The sequence below is a fragment of the Oncorhynchus nerka genome, linkage group LG26 (genome assembly GCF_034236695.1).
Source record: "Oncorhynchus nerka isolate Pitt River linkage group LG26, Oner_Uvic_2.0, whole genome shotgun sequence".
Lineage (NCBI taxonomy): Eukaryota > Metazoa > Chordata > Actinopteri > Salmoniformes > Salmonidae > Oncorhynchus > Oncorhynchus nerka.
The window spans coordinates 19636404-19663362 of record NC_088421.1 but is presented as its reverse complement, the minus strand read 5'-3'; the positions used below and the strand labels follow the sequence as shown (position 1 = coordinate 19663362).

The following is a 26959-nucleotide window of genomic DNA, read 5'->3' as shown; positions in this document are numbered from 1 at the left end:
CAATTCTCTGCCAGCGGAATAGAGAAGATTCCAGAGTGTGCTTTATATCATCCGATGCACCAAAAAGGAGATAACTACTCAGAATCGTGGAGCTTCTCAAGTCTGTGACTAATGATGAATGACCTCATTATTGTACATATTCTATAGCAGACTCTCCTGCTCTCCTCATCTTGGATTCCTGTGTGTGACCTACAGATGTCAAATGTTAATTTGACCCCTTCAATCGCAGGAGGAGAATAATCCCGCAGCAGGAAGATTTGAAAAAGTAACAGTCAGTATTTGGTGTGGCCACTAGCTGCATTAATTACTGCAGTGCATCTCCTCCTCATGGACTGCACCAGATTTGCCATTTCTTGCTGTGAGATGTTACCCTACTCTTCCACCAAGGCACCTACAAGTTCCCTGACATTTCTGGGGGGAATGGCCCTAGCCCTCACCCTCCGATCCAACAGGTCCCAGACGTGCTCAATGGGATTGAGATCCGGGTTCTTCACTGGCCATGACAGAACACTGACATTCCTGTCTTGTAGGAAATCACGCACAGGATGTGCAGTATGCCTGGTGGCATTGTCATGCTGGAGGGTCATGTCAGGATGAGCCTGCAGGAAGGATACCACATGAGGGAAGAGGATGTCTTCCCTGTAACGCACAGCATTGAGATTGCCTGCAATAACAACAAGCTCAGTCCGATGATGCTGTGACACACCGCCCCAGACCATGACGGACCCTCCACCTCCAAATCGATCCTGCTCCAGAGTACAGGCCTCGGTGTAACGCTCATTCCTTCGACGATAAACGCAAATCCGACCATCACCCCTGGTGAGACAAAACTGCGACTCGTCAGTGAAGTCTTGTCTGGTCCAGCGATGGTGGGTTTGTGCCCATAGGCAACATTGTTGCCGGTGATGTCTGGTGAGGACCTGCCTTACAACAGGACTTACAACCCCTCAGTCCAGCCTCTCTCAGTCTATTACAGACAGTCTGAGGACTGATGGAGGGATTGTGTGTTCCTGGTGTAACTTGTTGTTGTTGCCATCCTGTACCTGTCCCGCAGGTGTGATGTTCGGATGTACCGATTCTGTGCAGGTGTTGTTACATGTGGTCTGCCACTGTGAGGATGATCAGCTGTCCGTAATGTCACCCTGTACTGCTGTCTTAGGCGTCTCACAGTACGGACATTGCAATTTATTGCCTTGGCCACATCTACAGTCCTCATACCTCTTTGCAGTATGCCTAAGAAATGTTCATGCAGATGAGCAGGGACCCTGAGCATCTTTCATTTGGTGTTTTTCAGAGTCAGTAGAAAGGCCTCTTTAGTGTCCTAAGTTTTCATAACTGTGACCTTAATTGCCTACCGTCTGTAAGCTGTTCGTGTCTTAACGACCGTTCCACAGGTGCATGTTCATTAATTGTTTAATGAACATGGGAAACAGTGTTTAAACCCTTTACAATGAAGATCTGTGAAGTTATTTTAATTTTTACAAATTATCTTTGAAAGACAGGGTCCTGAAAAGGGACGTTTCTTTTTATGCTGAGTTAGGTATTCTTAGTGCTTGCAGGAGCATTGTAGCACAGTGGTCTAAGCAGTGCGCTCCAGCTCCGAGCCTCATGAGTTTGCAGCCAGTGCTGGGCGATATAGGCTGTGTTTACACAGACAGCTCAATTCTATTATGGGTTTTCACACCTTTCATTATGTGACCATGGATAGGCTAACTAACGGGTAGCCTACAGAATGTAGCCTGTTGGCATATAATCAAATAACAAGGGGCCTATTGCAATCATCGATGGCACTAAATTATCATCAGCTGATGTCTCGTTATACCATCAATAGCATTATGGGTCACCTCATTACCGCTCGTTAAAAGATGATGTCGGTGTAACCCTTAGTCCTGCTTGCAACCAAATTCTTAAGATATGTTTGCCCTCTGGTTGGTATGTCACGTTCTTTCAAAATCGAACCCAGAAGCAGACCAGAACAAGGAGAGTAGGAAGAAGGTGAGTATTTATTTACAAGTGAATATGAATGGGTAGATATATCCAGGTGGCGTAGCGGGCAGCGGTGGTGAGTTGATGGGAGTAAATAGGTGGATCCAATGGGGTAGCGAAATCCTCCGATGACCAGGGGGAATGGGGTAAATGATCCGGGTGAATAACTGAAGACAGAACAAACGGAGGTAAGTTTAAGGCAAGCAATACGTAACAAACAACAAAACAAATTCTATCCAACTTGAGGCTCATACTCTGGCACAACATACTGTTCATGGCTAACGATCCGGCAGGGAATGGATGTCAGGTCCGGACTTACGAAGAGGAGAGATGATGATCAGGACCAGGTGTGCAGATAGCTGATGGGATACAGGTGCGGGTAATCAGAACTCCCAACTGGCTACATTGCCCGGCAACCAGACAGGGTGCGTTCCAGGATGCCGGAAAAAACACTCCAGGACAGAACACAGGCAAAAAAAAGACTCAGGAAACGGGATTCGTGACATGGTATTGTAATCGGAACTTACTCCTTTTTGAACAATCTAAGGGTGATTTATCTATTTGACAAGCATTTTGTACAACAGAGCAAACATATTTAATTGTTTACCACGGCAAATCAAAATGCTATTAAATTATTATAAAACAACGGTTGTTGATGTGTATGGCTGCATTTAATTTTTGTACATTTCAATGTTGCGGTAATAGGACCTAGGCCTAGCGTTTGAGCGAGCGAGAGAGAAAATTATTTGGATAGCAAGAGAATTCTCTTTTTCAGGCACTCACGGGGCTCATTTGAAATTCCCGATGTACCAAGTTAAGATCCGACATATGTAAGTGATCGTCCCAATTTAAAAAAATAGTCTATTCCAATAAACACTAAAAATCTGAGAAACAATGTTAGTTTGTCCCAAAACGACATGTCTCATTCCACTCTTTTCTGAGTGTTCTCCCTGGAAAGGAGGGGTGGAGGTGTCTGAGTAGCAACCTGCATTGCTACTCGGATGAGTTCTGAGTGCACAATATCTAAGGAAGTATCTAGGTTCTGATTGCCAGAGGTAGAGTATCTCATGATAAGCCGCAAACCACAGTATCTACCGAGAGAGTTTTAATCTGTATTTTTCGTAGCTGTCTACATACCACCACAGACCGATGCTGGCACTCAGTGAGCTGTGTTCAGCCATAAGCAAACAGGAAAATGCTCATCCAGAGGAGGGGGTCCTAGTGGCCGGGAACTTTAATGCAGGGAAACTTAAATCTGTTGAACCAAATTTCTATCAGCATGTTAAATGTGCAAACAGATGGAAAAAACTATAGACCACACACAGAGATACGTACAAAGCTCTCACTCACCCTCCATTTGAGCAAATCTGAACATAATTCTATCCTCCTGATTCCTGCTTACAAAAAAAATTAAAGCAGGAAGCACCAGTGACTCGATCTATAAAAAAAAGTGGTCAGATGAAGCATATGCTAAGCTACAGGAATGTTTTGCTAGCACAGACTGGATTCTTCTGATGGCATTGAGAAGTATGCCACATCTGTCACTAGCTTCATCAATAAGTGCATTGATGATGTCGTTCCCACAGTGACTGTACGTACATACCCCAACCAGAAGCCATGGATTACAGGTAACATCCGCACTGAGGAAAAGGCTAGAGCTGCCGCTTTCAAGGAGCGGGACTCTAACCCGGAAGCTTATAAGAAATCCTGCTATGCCCACCGACGAACCATCAAACAGGCAAAGCATCAATACAGGACAAAGATCGAATCATACTACACCGGCTCCGGCGCTCCTCGGATGTCGCAGGGCTTGCAAACCATTACAGACTACAAAGGGAAGCACAGCCGAGAGTTTCCCAGTGACACGAGCCTCCCAGATGAGCTAAACTACTTCTATGCACGCTTCGAGGCAAATAACGCTGAAACATGCATGAGAGCACCAGCTGCTCCAGACGACTGTGATCCCGCTCTCCGCAGCCGATGTGAGCAAGACCTTTAAACAGGTCAACATTCACAAGGCCAGACAGAATACGAAGACGTGTACAACGAGCATGCGCTTACCAACTGGCAAATGTCTTCACTGACATTTTCAACCTCTCCCTGTTCGAGTCTCTAATACTAACATGTTACAAGCAGACCACCATAGTCCCTGTGCCCAAAAACACTAAGGAAACCTGCCTAAACTGGATCCTGGACATCCTGACAGGCCAGCCCCAGGTGCAAGGGTAGGTAACAACACATCCGTTATACTGATCCTCAACACAGGGGCACCTCATGGGTGTGTGCTCAGTCCCATCCTGTACTCCCTGTTCACTCATGACTGCAGGGCCAGGCACAAATCCAACACCATCATTAAGTTTGCCGTTGACACAACAGTGGTAGGCCTGATCACCAACAACGACGATACAGCCTATAGGGAGGAGGTCAGAGACCTGGCCATGGTGCCAGGACAACAACCTCTCCCTCAATGTGATCAAGACAAAGGAGCTGATTGTGGACTACAGGAAAAGGAGGACCGAGCACACCCCCATTTTCATCGACGGTGGCTGTAGTGGAGCAGGTTGAGAGCTTCAAGTTCCTTGGTTTCCACATCACCAACAAACTAACATGTCCAAGCACACCAAGACAGTCGTGAAGAGGGCACGACAAAACCTTTTCCCCCTCAGGAGACTGAAAAGATTGGTCATGGGTCCTCAGATCCTCGAAAGGTTTTACAGCTGCACCATCGAGAGCATGACTGGTTGCATCACTGCCTGGTATGGCAACTGCTTGGCCTCCGACCGCAAGGCACTACAGACTAACCGGTGCAACTACAGACTAATCGGTGCCCCCGCACATTGACTCTCTACCGTTACCACCTGTATATAGTCTCGCTATTGTTATTTTACTGCTGCCCTTCAATTACTTGTTCCTTTTATTTCTCATTCTTATTCGTATTTTTTAAACTGCATTGTTGGTTAGGGACTTGTAAGTAAGCATTTCACTGTAAGGCTGTTGTATTCGGCACATGTGGGGCGGCAGGTAGCATAGTGGTTAGAGCGTCGGACTAGTAACTGAAAGGCTGCAATATCGAATCCCCAAGCTGACAAGATAAAAATATGTTGTTCTGCCCCTGAACAAGGCAGTTAACCCACTGTTCCTAGGCCGTCATTGAAAATAAGAATTTGTTCTTAACTGACTTGCCTAGTTAAATAAAGGTAAAATATATATTTTTAAATGTGACTAATAAAATTGGATTTGATTTGGTAGAGTGGCCAGACAGAAGTCTCTCCTCAGTTAAAGGCACATGACAGCCTGCTTGGAGTATGCCAGAAGGCACCTAAAGACTCTCAGACCATGAGAAACAAGATTCTCTAGTCTGATGAAACCAAGACTGAACTCTTTGGCCTGAATGCCAAGTGTCACATCTGGAGAAAACCTGGCACCATCCCTACAGTGAAGCATGGTGGTGACAGCATCATGCTGTAGGGATGTTTTTCAGCAGCAGGGACTGGGAGACTAGTCCGGATCGAGGGAAAGACGAATGGAGCAAAGTACAGAGAGATCCTTGATGAAAACCTGCTCCAGAGCACTCAGGACCTCAGACTGGGGTGAAGTTTCACCTTCCAACAGGACAACGACCCTAAGCACACAGCCAAGACAATGCAGGAGTGGCTTCGGGACAAGGATCTGAATGTCCTTGAGTGGCCCAGCCAGAGCCCGGACTTGAACCTGTTTGAACATCTCTGGAGAGACTTTAAAATAGCTGTGCAGCAATGCTCCCCATCTAACCTGACAGAGCTTGAGAGGATCTGCAAAGAAGAACGGGAGAAACTCTACAAATACAGGTGTGCCAAATTTATAGCGCCATACCCAAGACACGAGGCTATAATCGCTGCCAAAGGTGCTTTAACAAAGTACTCTGTAAATACTTATGTAAATGTCATATTTAAGTTTTTCATTCTTAATACATTTGCAACAATTTATAAAAACCTATTCTTTGCTTTGTCATTATGGCGTATTGTGTGTAGATTGAGGGGAAAAACCTATTTAATCCATTTTAGAATAATGCTGTAACGTAACAAAATGTGGAAAAACTGAAGGTGTGAATACTTTCTGAATGCACAGTTTAGTGTACATCTGCTGCAGAGGAACAAGAGAGAGCCTTAGAACTGCTCAAAAGATGTTGGCACACCATTTAAAAAGAAGATGGAGAACAAGCTATAGAGCAGATAGAGCTGATTATTTTATTTATTTTTCACCAATTGATAGTCACAGGATCGATATTAAATTGGCATACTCTACTGTATAGATTTTCCCCCATCCCTACTTTAAAGCCTGGTCACCATTGTGTTTGACCAAGTACCCAAACACAATGGAACAATAAGAGCCGATAGAGCGTGCGACTGATGTGGTGTATTCACATCAACATACATACATCCTGTTAGCACTCAAAATAACATCCTATAACAAAGGCCTATAATCCTACCAGCTAAACATTACTTCACCACCTGTGTATAATGGTATTTTGGCTTACTAGATCAGGTTACTAGATCGTTTTTGCACTACATCTTCAGCAAAGGAACAGCTGCTTGCTACTGGCAACTGATCCTCTAGCCTACATCATTTATTCCATTTCCCTGCCATACATGTGCACCCCCTGTTTTTCAATGCCAATTTTCTGTGCATGCGAGCATCGTGAGCTACACACACACACACACACACACACACACACACGCAGGTAGCCTAGTGGTTAGAGCGTTGGGCCAGTAACCAAAAGGTTGCTAGAGCTGACAAGGTAAACATCTGTAGTTCTGCCCCTGAACAAGGCAGTTAACCCACTGTTCATAGGCCGTTATTGTTCATTAGAATTTGTTCTTAACTGACTTGCCAAGTTAAATAAAGGTTAAATACAAATAAAATAAACAAATAAAAATGATTGCTTGCTGAACGCTTTGAGAGCCCATCCCCCTTCAACAGTGTGTTCTTAGAACAGGCTGTTCCTAACATCACCCATTCACACCCATGCATCATCACTTACACCTCTGGGGCTGTGAGAGCAACACACCAGCTCAGTATCACAGCAGCTGGGGGACTATATATTCTCTTTTGCTGTCGTTCTCCTAGTAGTGTTAGACATACAGGGGAATTTAGGGGGAAATTCTAAGTAAACACATACAGTGACAGGACTCTAATATTACTTTCTGGACTCTTTAATAACTGACAGAGTTGAGAGGGAGCTGAATTGCTGGGGGACACCGAGCCATCAGTAAACACAAGTTTCGGTCTGGAAAGGACAGGACTTTTGAAAGGGCCAAAAAGTAACAGAAATGAGGCCAGACTAAGCGAGGAAACGTAGAACATTCAACTAAACAGGAGATTAATTCAACTAGATTTGACCTTCAGGTTGAATGTGGAGCCCAGGGAGGACTTATTTTATTTGACAACTTCCTATATGTGACAACTCTGCACCAGAAAATATATAAAACATGCCTTTGGATGACAGAGAAGATGACTTGAGACAACAGTGCGAAGCAAGGCTGCTAGATTAAGCTAAAGGCATACACTTTCTAGCCAACTCCACTCACCATTAGTAATAGGCATCAAATCTGCCTTGAGAAGCAGCCTGGATGTTTTGTCTAGATACCAGTTCCTCAACTTCTTCATAAGATCTTCAAAAAGGGAAGGTTTTCACCCTAGTTTTCACCCTAGTCATGAAACGTGAGAAACTGTGATAAGACTACTACAGACAGTCTCAATCCCATTTTGCACAATAGTACTCAAATGAGATGGCAATCACTCTATAACCCCCTCATATCACAATGCTGCCATAATGCTACTGAAAATTACAATAATTCAGAGAACAGCACATCAGTAATCAACGCTGTGAATAATGATGAGGTTAATAAGGCACAAATCACTGCTCATTAAATAATTGTATCTGTTGTATCATAGCAACATTTTATAATCACAGCACAGTGAGTGAGTGAGCAAGCGAAGTCAGCTAAAGTAGATGGGCAATTCCACGGTAACAAAGACTTTTCACTTTCAAATGTATGCAAAACCAAAAGCAGTGACTGCAACGTTAAAAAAAATAAATAAAACATTGTAATGAGTGAATAATTGAGTATGACAGCTGAGTGCAAATCAAATCAAATGTTATGTCACATACGCGTGTTTAGAAGATGTTATTGCGGGTGTAGCAAAATGCTTGTTTCTCTAGCGCCAACAGTGCAGTAATATCTAACAAGTAATATCTAACATTTTCACAACAATGCACACAATACACACAAATCTAAAGTAAAGGAATGGAATTAAGAATATATAAATATTTCAACGGGTAATGTCAGAGCGGCATAGACTAAGAGACAGTAGAATAGGATAGAATACCATATGTACATGAGTAATGAGATGATTAATGCAAAATATGTAAACATTATTAAAGTGACTAGTGTGCCATTGCATGTAATATAGCAGGAGGGTCCACCCATGAAGACACACAGACAGACTCCTTAGCTGAGCTTTGAAGATAGAAGTCCTCCAGAAGAGAACTTTAGTGGAGAGGAAAGAGACTACAAAGCCAGCCGGTGAACGAGGGAGGGCAATGGGAAAATAAAGCCCTCTCTGCACAACACACTCATTGTCATTCCATGCAAATTCTCACTCAATGTCTATGTGGCTTAACGAGAGCCTAAGTGGCCATGAGGATGATTTGAGAGAAAGCCTCCTACGCCACGGCCAGTTGAGGGCGTACGTAGTGGGACTCCCAGGTCCAGGCCGCCTCACACAGGACCAAAGGGAGAGATGAAAGAGCCACTCGACTTGGTCCTCAGTGCCAGACATGTGAGCTGGGCACTGGGATACACCAATCTATGGAATGACCCCTATGATGAGCAATCCCACTGAGTGATGCAATACCCTCTCAATGTAAGGGGAACTCCCACTGTGACTCTGGCTTAACTGGGACACAGCAGGATGACAGAGACATAGAGATAAATTGCATGCAAGACGAATTGCATAAAAATGCATTGGGATTTGAGTCAAAGTCTGGATCCTTCAACAAATTCCTATAAACAGTAATAGTTATTAACACAGCCATTTCCAGGACAGAATCCCTTTTACAGCGCTGTTATAACAACCTCCACTTTACCTGTTCAATCAGCTGTTCATTTGGATTGGCTATTAGAAATACGGATGCATTGACAATTCTGTAATGGAGAGGAAATCATGCATATTTAACAAAATTTTCTTTCACAGATCTCTATGCCATTTTCTCTGAGACAGTGACACAGTACCGGCATTTCCTCGAGTGGTGTGGTTCATTTGAGACCACAACCTTTCGAAACGTGCTGACTGTTTGGGTCTGGCGGGTCACAGAACGATGAGCATCAAATAACTAACCGGGATCCTGTAGGAGGTGGAGGGCTGAGCTCGACTGACCACACAGACTGCTGGAAAGGTTTACAGAAAAAGCTAGGGTCTTACTGGAGAATGAGTAGAGCTGCTTTCTAAAAAAAACGGAGCAAACAATGCATCCTACATACACCTGCTGGTTTGGGCTCACTCCTATCCATCACCTCCCTCCTTCGCAATGGGATTCTGTCATTTGCATGAGTCTTTCTGATTGGCTGCTTTGAATTCACTCAAAGAGACACTCCACTCTCCTGATTGGACGAGAGCAGGAGGGGGCTTGGAATCTCTGATTGAGATACACCATAAATAGCATGCACAGGCAACCAGACATGCACAGATGCAACTGCCAGCTACTCTCAGTGATTTACTACTACAACCTACCACACTGTCCCTGTTCACTGACTAACTCCAGCAGCTTCTAAAGCAGAGTCCAACTTCTCCATCCTCTCAAAAGGATCAAGGAGAGTTATTTTGAAACAAAGTCAGAATTTTAAGTCTTCAAAAAGAAGACAGAGGAAGAGAGAGAGCCAGTGTTAGAGGAAGTGTGTCAGAGGAAGCCATCATGTCTCTAGAAGTGAAGGAGAAGACTGAGGTGCGTCTGGTGTTCCTGGGTGCGGCTGGCGTGGGAAAGACGGCCCTGATCAGCCGCTTCCTCCTGGACACATTCGAACCCAAGCACCGGCGTACCGTGGAGGAACTGCACAGCAAGGAGTTTGACATCGGAGGGGCCAAGGTCACCATCCACATCATGGACACCAGCGGCAGCTACTCCTTCCCAGCCATGAGGAAGCTCTGCATTCAGAACAGCGACGCGTTTGCCCTTGTGTACGCCATCAATGACCCGGACTCCCTGGAGGCTGTCAAGAGCCTGCGAGATGAGATCCTGGCGGTCAAAGAGGACAAGTTCACACCCATCGTGGTGGTCGGCAACAAGACGGACCGGCAGGGCGAGCGGACGGTGTCCAGCGAAGACGTGCTGTCCACTGTGGAGCTGGACTGGAACAACAGCTTCTTGGAGACGTCTGCCAAGGAGAACAACAACGTACTGGAGGTGTTCAGGGAGCTGCTGCAACAAGCCAACCTGCCCAGCCGGCTGAGCCCCGCACTGAGACGACGCAGGGAGACCTTCCCCAAAGACGGCAACCAACGGCCCCCCATGAACAAGACCAACAGCTGCCTCATTTCCTAAGGCAGGGGGGCTGGAGGGATCTGACAGACAGACAAAGACAGACAGGGGCCAGAGAGGCTGAGGATGGGGACCCGAAGCTGGGTCATTGTTACAGACAAACACAGTGGTGTTGAATGTGCTACTACTGCTGCTGCTATAGACCGTGCTGCTGAGTTGGAGTCTGACGGCTTCAATTCCCTGTAAGCCTCCTCATCTAACCATCCTAAGTATCTCCTCCACAGCATTTCCACTGAAGTAGAGGAAAGGAACACTGACTGTTAAAGGGGAAGCGGAACTAATGACGTCACACAGGTGCGGGACATTGATAAAGCTGAAACTAAATGAAAAAAGTGCACCTGAATGTGGTGGTGTCATTGTTAAAAATATACTGTGACAGTGCAAAAGTGGCAATGAGCTTACTTTGTCAAGTTTTCAATCTATGTCCTACTATGTTACTGTTGTGTTTGCCTTTTGTAAGTGTCGACGGTGTTCACTTGCAATAACTGTGATGATAGACAGTTGTGACTAATTGGGCAAAAGCTGCATTTGGACATTGTGTCATGAGAGCTTTTTTATTCATCAAGTGAAGTTTCTTTGTGACAAATCTTTATTTTCCTTGTCATGGCAACAAAGCATAGTAGGTTCTGAGTCAACTCTGGTTGCGTTCCTCATTCTATAATACCAATTTGTTGTTTGGCAATATTCATATGCACTTGGAGTTATTTTGCAGATATCATTATTTATTAAAAAACGTACAAAATGTGTTAAAATATAAATTATATAGAGTGTATTGTTTTTCTATTAATATTTGAAGTACATGTTGATGATTAAATCATGTTTATTCACCAAAACAGTATAACAAATACGTTATGGCTTTATTACTTGTTGTATATATATATATTGTCTATTCATGATAAATAAAATATTATTATATATCAAAGTATTAGTCATGGTCATTTTCGATGGACTCATTTTGGCAGGTGCTTATTGGAAACGAAAGTGCAATAAACTAATGGCCAAGTAATAACACATCTGGTATGAGGTGTGACAAGGACTTATTTATCATGCAAACATCAAATCTCTTTACCCAAGTCAAAACTCAACAAGCCAGAGACTGTATAACAGACTAGCCAGAGATGATATTTAGAACAAACAAAGTAATACCCCCCAAAAATCTGTCCATTTCCAGTATGATTGCAGCAGAGACCTGGCCAAGCTCTGGAATAAATAAAAAGAACATAAACAAGCATACAATCAACAAGACACAAATGTGGTTATGCTGACAATAAAATCAGCTTCAGTACCAGGGCTGTAGAATCATTCCAAAACATACCAGTATCACAAATCCACTTCCTTCCCAAAACCGTCAACAGGTATCCTACCTCTTCAAGCATCTTCACCATCCTACCCATGCTAGATTACGGAGACGCAATTTGTAGATCGGCAGGTAAAGGTGTTCTCGAGCGGCTAGATGTTCTTTACCATTCGGCTATCAGATTTGCCACCAATGCTCCTTAAAGGACACATCAGTGCACTCTATGCTCCTCTGTAAACTGGTCATCTCTGTATACATGTCGCAAGACCCACTGGTTGAGGCTTATTTATAAAACCCTCTTAGACCTCACTCCCCCCTATCTGGGATATCTACTGCAGCCCTCATCCTCCACATACAGCACCCGTTCTGCCAGTCACATTCTGTTAAAGGTCCCCAAAGCACACACATCCCTGGGTCGTTCCTCTTTTCAGTTCGCTGCAGCTAGTGACTGGAACAAGCTGCAAAAAACACTCAAACTGGACAGTTTTATCTCCATCTCTTCATTCAAAGGCTCAATCATGGACACTCTTACTGACAGTTGTGGCTGCTTTGCGTGATGTATTGTTGTCTCTACCTTCTTGCCCTTTGTGCTGTTATCTGTGCCCAATAATGTTTGTACCATGTTTTGTGTTGATGCCATGTTGTGCTGCTACCATGTTGTTGTTGTCATGTTGTGTTGCTACCATGCTGTGTTGTCATGTGTCGCTGCCTTGCTATGTTGTCTTAGGTTTCTCTTTATGTAGTGTTGTGGTGTCTCTTGCCGTGATGTGTGTTTGGTCCTATATTATATTTTTTATCCCAGCCCCCGTCCCTGCCTTTTGGTAGGCCATCATTGTAAATAAGAATGTGTCCTTAACTGACTTGCCTAGCTAAATAAAATATTAAATTAAAATGTTAAAATGTCACCAGTTACAGTAAGTTGTCTCACATTACCCTCTAGTGGTAGGCCTATATGTTTTTGACATTGCTAGTCTGTCACACAACGCACCTTGAAATCTATGGGGAAACCTGTTAATACAAAACCTGGCCAGAGCAGAAATAAAATACTAGGGAACCTCTCACTGTGCCAGACAAAAGACCATTGTTTGTGCTGCTCGGCAAGATGTCAACTTGTTCCTCCAATGCCCAGATCATTGACATGGCTAGTAACAGAAACCATTCTGCAGGGAATCATGTCTAGGTTCCATATGAAAAGAGTGTGAAATTCTCACATAAGGATCTACTTTCCTGATCAATGCATTATTAACCTGACACTGCCACAAATAATGTCAGTTATATAATATGGTTGCATGGACATTCGCTATCTATGTGAACTTCCTGTAACTATCTGTATCAACAATTACCAGCAGATAATGTTTCCATAGTAACAATCAGAATCCAGTATAAGTGTACTTAATGAAAGTTAAGACTGTAACAACTGTGCTCTAGTGATCATTCTAATATATAGTACTGTGCACACACGTAAATATGTTTCCCCTTTCCAGCCACACACAGAGACATGGTGCATTGTTTCCCTCTGCCCAGACGAGGAAGTGACCTATGATCTGTGCCACTCTAGTTCCTCTTTGGGTCCTGTTTAAACACACAGCTGTCGATGCACCAGCTAGTTCACACCAACAACACTCACCGACAGAGACCCACACTCAGGTGCGTACCACTCTCTCCGGGGTTGGAAGGGCTTCTGTTTACCATCTATCACAACTTAAATGTACAATTTATTTTATAGGTGATGGGCCAACTTACAGCTCCTAAATATTATGCATGCTAATTATTTTCTGTGATCCAAGACTTCAAAGGGCCAACATCAGAAGTCAGCACTTCTAGTTAAGAGATTCTATTACTAGTCTATAATGTCTTTATCATACCTTTTTACAGTTCTTAGGAGTGGTGGTGAAGAATTTTAGCATGTGCATCCTTACCAATGCCTCCACTGCAAGGGATAAGAGTTTTCTAGTCCGTCTCTGCCCCTCGACTTGGTCAAAGCTCCTCAGTGATGAGTAGAAACCTGAGAAGTTTGGAACAAGTAAAGGGTCCCTGACTTCATCTGAAGAAGTTGTCTCACTGTACGGTCCACTCACTGCATTAGGTAGCTATACTACAACAACACAAACCAGAAGTTAATGTTCTCTGATCAAAGCGTAGATAAAACTCAATGGTATTTTCCCCTGATCAAGTATAACAACTGACAATATTGAGATTGTACAATGGTCAAATAATTGTGTAACTACAAATCAATAGTTCTGGGATCTGATGAAGTTTGACCTGAATAATGTGAAGGGTTCATTTTAACAGAAGAGTAAATTGATTGTTAAGACTAGAGATACTACAATTCTCCAGAATAAAATGTAACTGGTTACATTATTGAACACATAACAATTTTGTTCACCAATAAAAAGTCTGGCAAAAACAAATGAAGCCAAATGTTTATTTTAACTTACAAAAAATTGGATGCAGACACCAATTATTTGATTAAATCATAAACTCATAAAATAGGCTACATCAAGATCAGACAATGAGAGTGAAGTAACAAATCAATGTGCTTTCGGAAGACATGGATATGAGTTGGCATAGCAACAGCTATTTCTCTCCAAGAAGGACCTTTCCTCATGTCTGTACCACACACAGGTATAGTTAGCGGTTTACAATTAGCACATCCTACAGGATAACAAAGGAACGAATGTCAACAACAAAAGTAACAAAGAAAGGTAAAGAGAAAGTTCTGCCGAACGGAATGCAACACATTTACATTTGCAGACTTTGCTGTACCAGAGACATAGGCACAAGCATTAAGAGCGGGTTTTCTTCACATACATTATGCATTTGCCTCAGAAACATATCTCCCTGAGCTTAAAGCTCCAACAGAGGGTTCAGACACGACTTCCCTTGAACATCAGTTTGACTATTAGTCCACATCTTTTCATAGGGGACACTAAATGGTAAAGGGTCACGATTACAATTTCTATATTCAAAACCATGACCTCAGCATGGACACATAATGCATATATTGTCAGTCTTTCTGAATGCCAATGAGAAGCAACAAGACTATATAGGAAAGTCTACTTCAGAGTCAGGATGTCATATCCCCCTTTAATATAAAAGGTTAAATCCATTCAGATCATCATGACATTTGTTAGTTACACAGAGAACAGTTGACTGACTAGACCAATACAGTAAACAATGACTAGGACAGTGTTTGGGATTCAAACATGGTGGGTCAAAATGTCCTAATCTGTGGCCTAATGTGTGGTGGTAGACAATACATGTGGTCTTATTAGATGTATTTGGTGAGTCAGCCTGAATACACAAGGCTTAGGTGTCACACAGAACTGGTTGGGAGCTGCTGTACTAGGGTTCCTTTAGCTTTGTTCTCAGTAGGTTTTGCATTAACACACCTGCATCTAAATGCAAAGCAGTCACAGTGCTCGGTAGGCCTGGAGGGCCAGGGGTGTGGGGGGAAATGATTCAACCAATAAGTGATGTTATTGGGAAGATACTTAAAGAGTGAAATAGGGTCAACCTCCTTCATAACGGAGAACTGAAGAAAAAGCCATCATTAGATATGTTGACAGTGGCTAGACCAGGGGTGAGCAATCATTTTGGCTCGAGGGCCACATCGGGATTTCAACATTTATCAGAAGGCCGCACAGATTTTTTTCAAAAGCAATTTGTGGGCCAGAAAAAGGTCTGTTTGAAAACAATAATATCAGTCTATTATAATATCTACATACTTTTTATCTAGCATCAGACGTTCAAGAGTGGCCTGGAGTTTTTGACCCAAAATAATATATATTTTTCCCACCCCTGGGCTAGACAAGGAAAGCTAGTTTTCATCATAACACTCACCCTACACCTTTTACTCAGGTGGGAAAAACAGTGAACAGTGAACCAACAAAATAACAAATCCCTTCATATCTTGAAGCATGGAGGAATTAAAAAATACATCAAAACTACCATGGAGGTGAGGTACAGTAATTCATGCATTGCTGGTTTTGCCAGACCTTAGCATAGTAAGGCAAAAAAAAAAAAATGACCTGACAACAAATATGCACGTTAAATCAACCTTTTAGTATTGCTCAACTTTTTGTTTCTTTTATCGCTTTTATTGAGCAACTCCATGTTATGTTTCGGGCACTAAAAGCTGATGAAAATGCATTTTATTAGTTTGTAAGAGGGGATATGATGACGGTACTCCCCCTCGTCCTAGTCATCGGAACTAGGCTGTGTGTGAAGGTGCAGACAACAGGGACAGTATGCATTTCTAGCACAAACTCAACCCTGTCTCTGGCCTTAGTCATCTACCGTGATGTTGCGGAACAGGTAGGCCATGGACTCCCCGTTGTGGATGCGGCGGATGGCCTCGGCCAGGATCATACTGACGTCCACTGTCTTGATCTTGGGACACTGGAGCTTCTGTACCTCGTGAGGGACGGTGTTAGTCACCACCACCTGGGGGCAGACAGACAGGGAACAGAGGAGGAAACACCATAATGAAGGCCGTGTGCAGTAGATCACCTGCTGGGTGTCCGCGAACAGTGTTGATGTTACATGTAGAATCGCTTGGCGATAGGACGGCCGGGCCACCCGCTGCTTTCAACCGTTCGTCGGCGTGGTCTATTTAGTCTCATACCCAGACTGAACTGTGCCTGACTACCATATCTTATAACAGCCTTTATACAGGCGATGAAACATCCTACGGATCAAGTTGCAATATCTTGCACACAGGTGGTACATAGGAAGTGTTGCCAGTGCCTTTCTTTTGTAAAGTGACTGAAAAGCTTTTACGATGAGGAACTGAGCACTTCCCCATTCAAGATGTAGTGATAAATTCAGAACACAGGGCTGCTGTTACAGATGTAGGATCTTAATTTGATCACCCTGTTGCAGGAAATGTAATGCAAGAAATCTAAAACTTGTAGTGTAATTGAAGTTTAAAAAGGCTTCTGAAGTTTGTCATTTCCACTTGATTTTCCCCTCATGAAAAATGTATCAACCCCTCAAAAAACGTCTATTAATTATAATCCACATAATAATTCAAATTTCCTGTTCTGCAGGATTATTTTCCTGCTGTAAGCAGACTGTCTGAAATGAAGATCCTACATCTGTATCTCACCTCGTCGATGGCGGACTCCTCAATAAGACGGGGGGCATCGGCAGACAGCAGCCCATGTGTAGCCATGATGTAGATCTTATAAGCTCCTCTCTCCTTCAGAATCTCAGCTGCTGCCACAAAGTCCTCCACGTCGTCGATGATGTCATCCTGGGAAAGAACGGCAACCACGGGATTGGAAATGATGTACGCCTGTAGTTCCTTCATCCATAATCTAAGGCTGTCATATTCTGTTATTAAATACAATGTGGCAAAATGTTGCAAATTCATTTCAATTGGCTCATTTTAGCACAGGCCTTGCAGGACAAAAGCACAAATGGCCCAAACAAATGGGCACATTTCTTACAACAATGATGGCGATTCTTCCTCCCACATCTCCTACAACAGTGATCGGGGGCTTCTCCTTGGCCATCATTACTGAAAAGGAAGAACGAACTGGTCACTGCTAGTCATCACATACAGTATCCATAGGCATAAACAGTCAAACTAATGAGGATACATCTCAGAGTAGATTGGGTAAAATGGGTTCAAAAGTATGAGCTTTCCACAATTACAAAGTCCAATTTCAATCACTGTTATGATTATGTATTCTTCAATTAATAGTTAATGTTCCATACCCTTCTGGGTAACTGACTAAAATTCTCTTTTCAAAATGAGATGTAATTGGGAAATTAGATCAATTCTGTCAATTGTCCAAATTATAACCTTATAGATTTAATCAACATAATAATAATCAACATGACAGGCTTTTTGCCCAGCATACCCAATCAGACGCTGATATTAAATTGCCTCCACTACACACTGTCTGCTCAGAGCTCAGTGCAGACATTTGGCAACAGTTTGCATATAGCAATATGCACAACCTAATCTTGTCGTTAATCCATCAAAAACGATAGAGGCAGACAAGCACTGATGAGGTAATCACACGCTTACTAATGTTCCAGGTTTGTCTTATTGAACACCACTGTTGTCAGTCAATGGGGGAAGCGCACAATCAGCGGATGGACAATCAGCCAGCCAGAGTGGGGAAGCTGATTGTGGGAGTGGAAGCTAGAGATGAGCAGGGAACACAGGTTCATGCCAGGAACACATTCCTTCCTGGAACACATGCCTTCCTTACAGGGGACCACACACAAGCAATAATAAGCACTGGAACATTTCAGCTTTTCAAAATGCATCAACATCACCACTAGGTCTTAAAACCTTCTGTAGTCTTAAAGAGGTACTACCTAGAATTTATTCAGGTAGAATATAGAAATTAATCAAAATGATCTAGTAAAAACTATAGTTAGGCCTACACATATGTTAGAGATAAACTTGTCTTGGATATATGAGGCAAGAGTTGAAAAGCCTGAAGATCTCAGCAATCCTCTCAATGATGCTAGAAGCCAGCATTGCTGGGCTAAGGAAAACATATGCTATAATACAACTAATATGTGATAGTCATGGTTTGAGGTATATAATCAGATTTGCATATTCACACCCAAACCAGTAGATGTGTTGTTATTGACATGTAGGGTCCACGTTTAGGATTTACAGTTATTTAAATGTGGGAAGGCCCAAGGTGTGTGACACAGCAGCCCACTGGTTTGTATGGGCAGCAGGGAAGAGGGTGAATACAACATAACCCTGACCTGACCTACTGTGGTGTACTGTACTGTGTGTTCAGCAGCACACACAAGAACAACATGTTGCCACCCACCCAAAAATCTGGATCTTTGCTTTAGATTCTGAAAAAAAGGATTATCCTGTTTCCTCTTCCTATCATGATGTATTAGGCCTATATATCAACGGCATGCTTAATTAGTATTCAAAACATGCATTTCTGAAGGCCAGGTGTTAATCAGACTCCTTCGGGCGAGGCTTCAATAGGGAAGCATGATGTGTTGATTGGCAAGATGAGTCCGGATGAAAATATAAACATGTATCTGGGATAAATGGTTCCATTTGTCAGATGATTGAAGAGTCTCACAAAGCAACTAACGGAGGGCTTTCAGGCCATCTTGCAGAACAATCTGAAGTCTCTGCCTCTGACACCAGCACACTGCTGGAGACCTGACTTTGGATCAAGGAAGACATTGATCCATTCCTGATGAGGATCTCATCTACAGTATGCAGTGAGGGTACATAGGCGTCAGTACACCCACTATGGATCTGTAGCGCTGGACCACATCAACTAACTGATCCAGATCATTTGTAATTGGTCCATTGATTGTCTTTGTTATGCTTTCCTCAATCACAACTGAGGACCTTGCACTTAAGACTGTTTGTTGGCAAGATGATTCGAAAACCCTTGATCACTACATGCACGCATTTAGGAACCATTTGGAGAGGAACCATTTGGTGGTCAAAAGGGAATTAAGTTTACGGTCGTACTTGGGAGCTCTATGCCTGGGAACGGAGCTTGTTGTTTGCTGCCAGCTATTATCAACAAATAAACACCACGTTAACACACATCCACAGAGACTGGACATAACAGACTACGAAGACATGAAGCCAGGACTGGGAAAATCCTCTTACATGAAGCAAAATCTTTAAAGCTAACCCGTGAAGAATCCAAAACCATTCCTCTAAGCTTATTCATTCAAGAAATGTGTAGGACAGTTTGCAACTGACCCAAGCTTACAATAAGAGGATTTTTTAAGTCAAGGATAATTAATTAAGTAAATAATACAAATATTATTACAAACACTAAAGCTGAAGGGGGACACAGCCAGTTGGCATAATAAATACTCTGGAGTCATTTGCCAATGACACAAAGCCCAGACAGAAAGTCTGACCATGTTGTCAGACCCGACTGTTTTAACAGCCTTACCGCAAATGTACTGAGAAAATGAGACATCTCCAATATCAAGTTACTGTCATTCTCTCAAAATGAAAAACAAAATGTATGTTCTCTTATTCAAAATGTCATTTTTAAACATGCAAATCATTCTAAAACGATTTGGTATGAATGCCTTCATATTTTAGGGAGGCTAAGGTCGCAACATTAGTAGAGGCAGTGTATGTGTGGAATTAGAACGTGCAGTAAATAGGCTACACAATTCAAGATCCTTTCAAAATAATGTCAGGTGTTGAAATGGTTATAGCAGAATCATCACTTATGAAGCTGTTAGTGCTGACATTAAATCCATATGATGAGGGTTTTGCCATGGATATTTTGGGGGTTTGAAATAATTATTCAAATAATTCAGAGACTTGAACATTTCACACTACACTTACCATATTTTTGGATGCAACCATTGACGAGTACAGGCATCTATGCATCCATCTATATCTTACAGACACAGCCTGACCAACACTAAAGAATTGGGGAAGCTACAGACAAAGATACAGTTTCAATTTGATCTGATGGCAGACTAACGACAACTACACCTGGCTAGTTACCAAGCTATAAGCTATATAGGGCTTCTAGAGAGGTCTTACAAGGCAACTCCAGCCCAGGGTGTCCTGAGGTGTTACGGACACAGGGGGGAGAGTGTCGTCCGTCCGCCATGTCAGACTCTGAACACTGAGCCTCGCCATGCATCACTGCCAGGCCCAAACGCAGTCGCTCTGCATAGGACTGAGCTCTGAAAGACAACAGCAAGAAAACACCGGAGAAATGCAGACACCCTTTTACATTATGTACATTAGATGATCACACTCCAGGCCTCCATAACTAAATAATATGTTACCTCTTAGCAGCAGACGGTGACTTTGCAACAATAATGGCGTTTCTGTAATCTGGGACCTGAAGGGAAGTGAGAGGAGCCCACATTTGACATTGAATAGGCTGCTGAGTGTAGTTTACTATCTTACAACTTTACTACCAGGCATGGCACATGAGCTACAGTGAGATGGTTACCTCCTCCTGGATGTACTGAAGCAGGAAGGGGGAGGCACGCAGGTTGTCCACTGGAAAACTGAAGAAGCCCTGAATCTCCTTCTGATGTAAGTCCATGGTGATGATGTGAGTTAAACCTGGAAAGAGAAAGAGAGAGGATGAGAAAAGAGACTGAAGAAAAAGCAGACTGCTTTTAACAGAGGGTGCAGAATGAGAAATCAGCCACAGAGGCAAGTTTAAAGGGAAATGTAAAACATTTTCCACTTTGAATTCCTCTCCAGCACAACCCCAACATCAACACGTGAAAATGGCACGTTTCTGTTTTGTAGTAAAATAAATAGGTGGATACGTGCTTCCAATGACATCATCAACCAATTAGTAGACCATTAGAAGTCAATGCCTACTCATTATTGGTTAGAATCACATGATGCACACCGCTGACGACTTTGGAAACACTTGTCTTCCTCTATAATTTTTTCCACAAAACAAAATAAGGGCGCCATTTTCACATATATTGATGTTGGGGTGGGGCTGCTTACAAATATGAAGTTGAAATATGTAGACATTTTCCTTTAACACAGATGGTGAAGGGCAATGTAAACAGTAAACTGTTAACACTTGCATACAGGCTGTAATTACCTGCTTTGGCTAGCATGGAAGCCAGCAGCTTGCACACTATGGAACCCCTTTTTCTCATCTTGCACTGCTTGCTGTAGGGGAAATAGGGAATGACCCCAATTATGTTCTTTGCACAGGAGGTCTTAAGGGCGTAGGCCATGACCAGCAGCTCCATGATGGCCGTGTTGACATCTCTGGTTAAAACAAGGGAAAAGTGTCAATAACAAATAATGGTCACATTTATGGTGCGGTCAGTGCAAACTCATGCTGAGCAACTCTCCAGCAGAGGGCAACAGTATATGCTCAGTACAGCTTGTGCACGCCAAGTCAGATGACAGATAAGAGGATGGCTATTAATAACACTGGTAGCTATTCATATTATGGTAGATGAGCTTGTGCCTGATTTATAGTGTGTCAATCAAACAGGTAGGAATATGGGTAATGCAACCTAACACGTGATATGACTGTGTGAATACCCCTCCTACAACATAGATTGATATGCATAGTCCTAAAGGCTGCACCACATTACACACACAGTATAGGTTTGTGTGTGTGTCCTAGAACAGAAGTGTGGAGGAGATGACATATTTCAGTCTACTCACCTGGGTATGGTCTGGATGATGAAGATAGTTTGGCCGCGAACAGATTCCTTCACTTCTACTCTGGTCTCTATCAAGGGTCACATAAAGTTGAATCAACAGCAAGTGTGGGTAAAATGCTAACTTTACACTTACAGCTCCCCAAATGTGCCTAGACTTGTTTATGTCAACTAGGGCATAACACTCAGTTCAGGCATAATTATCAAGTCATTGTAAATACTCATCTGTAACATGTCATGTTTACCAAAAGAGAAAAATGCTTTGTATCAGGCCAAACAAATAGGCTGTCCTTTGTATTAGCAGAGTAGGCAGAGTGACTGTTTCAACTAGGAGTTGGAACTGGTTCAGGGAACAGAACCAATGTTTTTTTTTGAGGAACAGAATCGGGAACAAACGTGATCTATACTGTTCCAGAACAGAACAGTTATTTTAAAAGTATGGCAACCGGTTAATAACATTATTTTATGTTCCAGGCATTCTTTTCCAGTCCCACAAAAAAAATGCAACAAAGTGCCTATGCAAAGCCCTCCCTCTCTCGCTCTCAATTTCAGTCCCATCTCGCACGCTACACTTGTCTGTCCAATCCATGTAAATAGCTTGCCTGCTCCATAGCAAGCTATTCTATCTGCACTAATTGGTGGTGGTGGTGATTGGTGGTGATTTAATGTCGAACTAAATGTTTTAAAAAATCTTCAATTTCAGGAGGTTTAAAAAGGAACAGAAATGAATGATATAAACTGTTTTTTGGGTTAGAAACGGTTCACAAAAGAACGAAAAATAAAATTGATGGTTCTGTTCAGAATGAAATGATTGGAAAATAATTTTGGTTCCAACCAATGATTTATACAGTGCATTCGGAAAGTATTCAGACCCCTTCACTTTTTCCACATTTGTTATACAACCTTCATCTAAAATTGATTACATGTCCCCCCCCCCCCATCTACACACAATAACCCATAATGACAAAGGAAAAAAGTTAACAAATTAGTGCAAATATATTACAAATAAAAAACAGATATATCACATTTACATAAGTATTCAGACCCTTTACTCAGTAATTTATTGAAGCATCTTTGGCAGCAATTACAGCCCTGAGTCTTCTTGGGTATGATGCTATAAGCTTGGCACACCTGTATTTGGGCAGTTTCTCCAATTCTTCTCTGCAGATCCTCTCAAGCTCTGTCAGGTTGGACGTGGAACGTCTCTGCACAGCTACTTTCAGGTCTCTCCAGAGATGTTCGATCAGGTTCAAGTCCAGGCTCTGGCTGGGCCACTCAAGGACACTTGTCCCGAAGCCACTCCTGCATTGTATTGGCTTTATGCTATGGGTTGTTGTCCTGTTGGAAGGTGAACCATCACCCCTGTGGTTCCAGGTTTCCTCCAGACGTGACGTTTGGCATTCAGGCCAAAGAGTTCAATCTTGGTTTCATCAGACCAGAGAATCTTGTTTCTCATGGTCTGAGAGTCTTTAGGTGCCTTTCGGCAAACTCCAAACGAGCTGTCATGTGCCTTTTACTGAGGAGTGGCTTCCGTCTGGCCACTCTACCATAAAGGCCTGATTGGTGGAGTGCTGCAGAGATGGCTGTCCTTCTGGAAGGTTCTTCCATCTTCACAGAGGAACTCTGGTGCTCTGTCAGAGTGACCATCGGGTTCTTGGTCACCTCCTTGACCAAGGCCCTTCAACCTGATTGCTCAGTTTGGCTGGGTGGCCAGCTCTATGTAAAGTCTTGGTGGTTCCAAACTTCTTCCAATTAAGAATGATAGAGGCCACTGTGTTCTTGGGGACCTTCAATGCTGCAGAAATGTTTTGGTACCCTTCCCCAGATCTGTACCTCGACACAATCCTGTCTCGGAGCTATACGGACAATTCCTTTGACCACATGGCTTGGTTATTGCTCTGACATGCACTGTCAACTGTGGAACCTTATATAGACAGGTGTGTGCCATTGCATGTCTAATCAACTGAACTTACCACAGGTGGACTCCAATCAAGTTATAGATACATTTGAGTCTCATAGCAAAGGGTCTGAATACTTTTGTAAATAAGTGATTTCAGTTTCAAAATTGTAGTACAGTTACAAACATTTCTAAAAACCTGTTTTCACTTTGTCATTATGGGATAGTGTGTGTAGATTGAGGAGTTTTTTTATTTAAAAAAATAAATTTTAGAATATTGGCTGTAACTAACAAAGTGAAGGGGTATGAATACTTTCCGAATGCACTGTATACCAGTGGAGGCTGCTGAGAGGAGGACGGCTCTTAATAATGTCTGGAATTGAGTCAATGAAAAGGTATCAAACACATGGTTTCCATGTTATTATTCCAATTATTATGAGCTGTCCTCCCCTCAGCAGCCTCCCCTGTTATATACATCATTGGTTTCAACTCACCTCTATTGGACTCTTGATAGACCACCGATTTGCCCAATTCAACTCCTAGTCGTCTGTGAAAAAACACCTGACAAATCAGTACAAGAGGTATGACACTGTGATGTGTCTTATTCAGACAGGACAGAGGCCCTGCATGGAAACTGATCCCACTCTGACTAAGCCTGCTGTGCCGCTACCATTTGAAACCCAAGCAAACAAGCAACATGGTGTAATGTGTCACATTGTAATTCAGAGACAGTGGGCCCACTACCTTGCATATCTAGTAGACATGGGAAGAGTTCAGCTAGATCACAGGCACTCGCTCCCTGTTTCAATGTCACTAACGTTAATAACTGACAGTTCCCAGTTTCACACAGCGGAGACACCCAATATTGTCTCACATTAAATCAATTCCCTTAAGCCTCTGAATGTCATTGTCAACATCTAGCAAATGACCAACTCATAAACTCAATCGATTAATGACAGTAAGCAAGACCCATGGCTAAAATCAAATGACTTTATCTGTGGCCATGCACCTGCAAACACCAGCATACACATTTTAGCGAGCTAGCTAGCAACATTATCTGGTTAGGTATCTATCATAACACGTATATTTAGCCGGAACAATAAAATATACATACTCAGTTATCTTCTTGGCTAGTTCTGTACATGCTGCAGTAGAATTGGCAGAAAAGACCCGATAACCACTTTTTGCGACATTCATTCTGGCAGCTGGTTAGCTAGCACCTGTGTAACCCGCTAACTAGCTTCTTCTCAAACTAACGTTACCACACTTGCAGCTTGCTAGCAAGCTAAGCTAACTGTTAGGTAGTCATACGAAGAAAGATACAAAAACGTGCAACGTAGATGTTAAAATGCACTTTGTTATTATTAGACCTTATTAAATCCAGTATAAATATAATCTCCCAAGATAGTTATGCTCGTTGAATGAAATAAATTGCTTGCGGCTAGCTCCTCTTTAGCTTTGCTGTCTGTCTGACTGTGTGTGGTTGGTTGGTTGGCTGGCTGTGCAAGACATGAACAACACCAAAAAAAGAATCCTGAACCGAATCATAATACCAATCGGGTGGTATTTTTTATTTATTTTAGTTGAGTTAGCAATGTATGTATTTTTTGTTGGAAACCGGAGTGTTTTTTAATCAATAAATTATATAGATTCCTGCACTGGGAGTCAAATAGACCAAAGGCTGGCAGACAGCGATATTAAGTCGTTTCATTTCACCGTCCATCTTATTCTAATGTTGTATTTTATTTAACCAGGCAAGTCAGTTAAGAACAAATTCTTATCTAGAATAATGGCCCACCCCAGCCAAACCCGGACGACACTGGGCCAATTGTGTACCACCACCCTATGGGACTCCCAATCACAGCCAGATGTGAGTGCCTGTGATACAGCCTGGATTTGAACCAGGGAATGTAGTGACACCTCTTGCACTTAGACCACTGCGCCACTGGGCTGAATTTATTAGACGTGAATGAGAGGCTTGTAAGAAGCATGACTCTTTGGAGAATTCAGTTCATCATTTGCTGGTCCTGCCTGCTCTGGGCATTACTTACTCAAATGAATGAAATTAGTCAAAAGATGTGTTATTTTGACTGAATGAGTTGAAAAGATCAGGAGCTTGCAGGGATTTGTAGTCTTGTATGATGTCTACTTTGGTGCTAATTAGCTTTTTTGATTATTTGAGAATAAAGATAGCTGAATATGTTGATAAAACTCAGAGAGAGATTTACATGGTTATCAAATCATCATGCCAATGTAAGCCTACACGAAACACAGCCCTTATTTTAAGTGTTTCTAAAATCCCCTATGGGAAAAAATAAATAGTGTCAAAATGATTGGAACCATTTTCCTGTTTGATCACTACGTTCTATATGTATCATGACAACTCCACTGGGGGGCTCTATTAGGTTAGGGGTGAAAAAACAGACTGCTGCAACCTGATTGGCTGAACGCGATGCACAACATCCGGGATTAACATTTAGCCACTCTAACAGGGCGGTGGAAAAAGTTTTTTTTATAAGAAAAGTACGCATATTTTCCCATTTTTTTCCACCTTCTCTCCAGTAAATAAAGCTAATGAGGAAGGTGAAGCCTATGCAGCCTTAATGGAGAATGTTTCAGGTACAAAAATGTCCACTACGGATACGAATTTATTGCCGGCTGCATACAATGCATTTGGACGGTAAAATGAAATGATTTAATATCGCCATCTGCCGAACTTTGGGCTTGAAGTCAAAGAGTTTAGTTGAACATCTGATTTGCTTCTTGCAACAATCATCATGCGGAGAGTGCTGATGTGATGCACTACTGCTGTGTTGACAGGACATCTCTGATCTATCTATCCTACAAAGGATACCCAAAAACAATACATTCATGTTTTCCTTTAGGCTATGTATAAAATAAGCATGGAAACATTTTAGCACCTGTGATGTCTGTGTGTGTGTGTGGTTCCTATTCATTTGGTTTCTTCTTGTAATTGCTCAAAATAACCTCAAGAGGTCAACAACTGTCAAGTTGTAATCAGACCCGTAAGTCAATCTAAGTAACACAATAA

At 42.5% G+C, this 26959-nt stretch overlaps 2 protein-coding genes and 1 long non-coding RNA gene across 4 annotated transcripts; 2 read left to right on the top strand and 1 right to left on the bottom strand.

Moving 5' to 3' along the window:
• The first annotated feature begins 9692 nt into the window (after window positions 1–9692).
• Window positions 9693–11430, top strand: LOC115109922 (ras-related protein Rap-2a-like). The gene has a single exon (XM_029635173.2). It carries the CDS (start codon window positions 9941–9943, stop codon window positions 10565–10567), a length of 627 nt encoding a protein of 208 aa, XP_029491033.1. The 5' UTR covers window positions 9693–9940; the 3' UTR covers window positions 10568–11430.
• A 1924-nt stretch (window positions 11431–13354) lies between these two features.
• On the top strand, window positions 13355–17233 carry LOC115110653 (uncharacterized). Its single transcript, XR_003860658.2, has 2 exons — window positions 13355–13508; window positions 16913–17233. It is a non-coding gene; the product is annotated as an uncharacterized LOC115110653 (long non-coding RNA).
• On the bottom strand, window positions 14273–25401 carry LOC115110652 (phosphoribosyl pyrophosphate synthase-associated protein 1). 2 transcript variants are annotated; one of them, XM_029636475.2, is made up of 11 exons: window positions 25022–25401; window positions 24402–24454; window positions 22015–22081; window positions 21434–21606; window positions 20816–20931; window positions 20646–20701; window positions 20395–20540; window positions 19345–19389; window positions 17315–17385; window positions 16972–17118; window positions 14273–16307 (listed from the first exon to the last, which is right to left on the bottom strand). In XM_029636475.2, exons 1-11 carry the CDS (start codon window positions 25102–25104, stop codon window positions 16149–16151), a joined length of 1116 nt encoding a protein of 371 aa, XP_029492335.1. In that variant the 5' UTR covers window positions 25105–25401; the 3' UTR covers window positions 14273–16148. The 2 variants fall into 2 exon arrangements, with proteins under 2 accessions (XP_029492335.1, XP_029492336.1); XM_029636476.2 differs by lacking the exon at window positions 19345–19389.
• Window positions 25402–26959: the final 1558 nt, after the last annotated feature.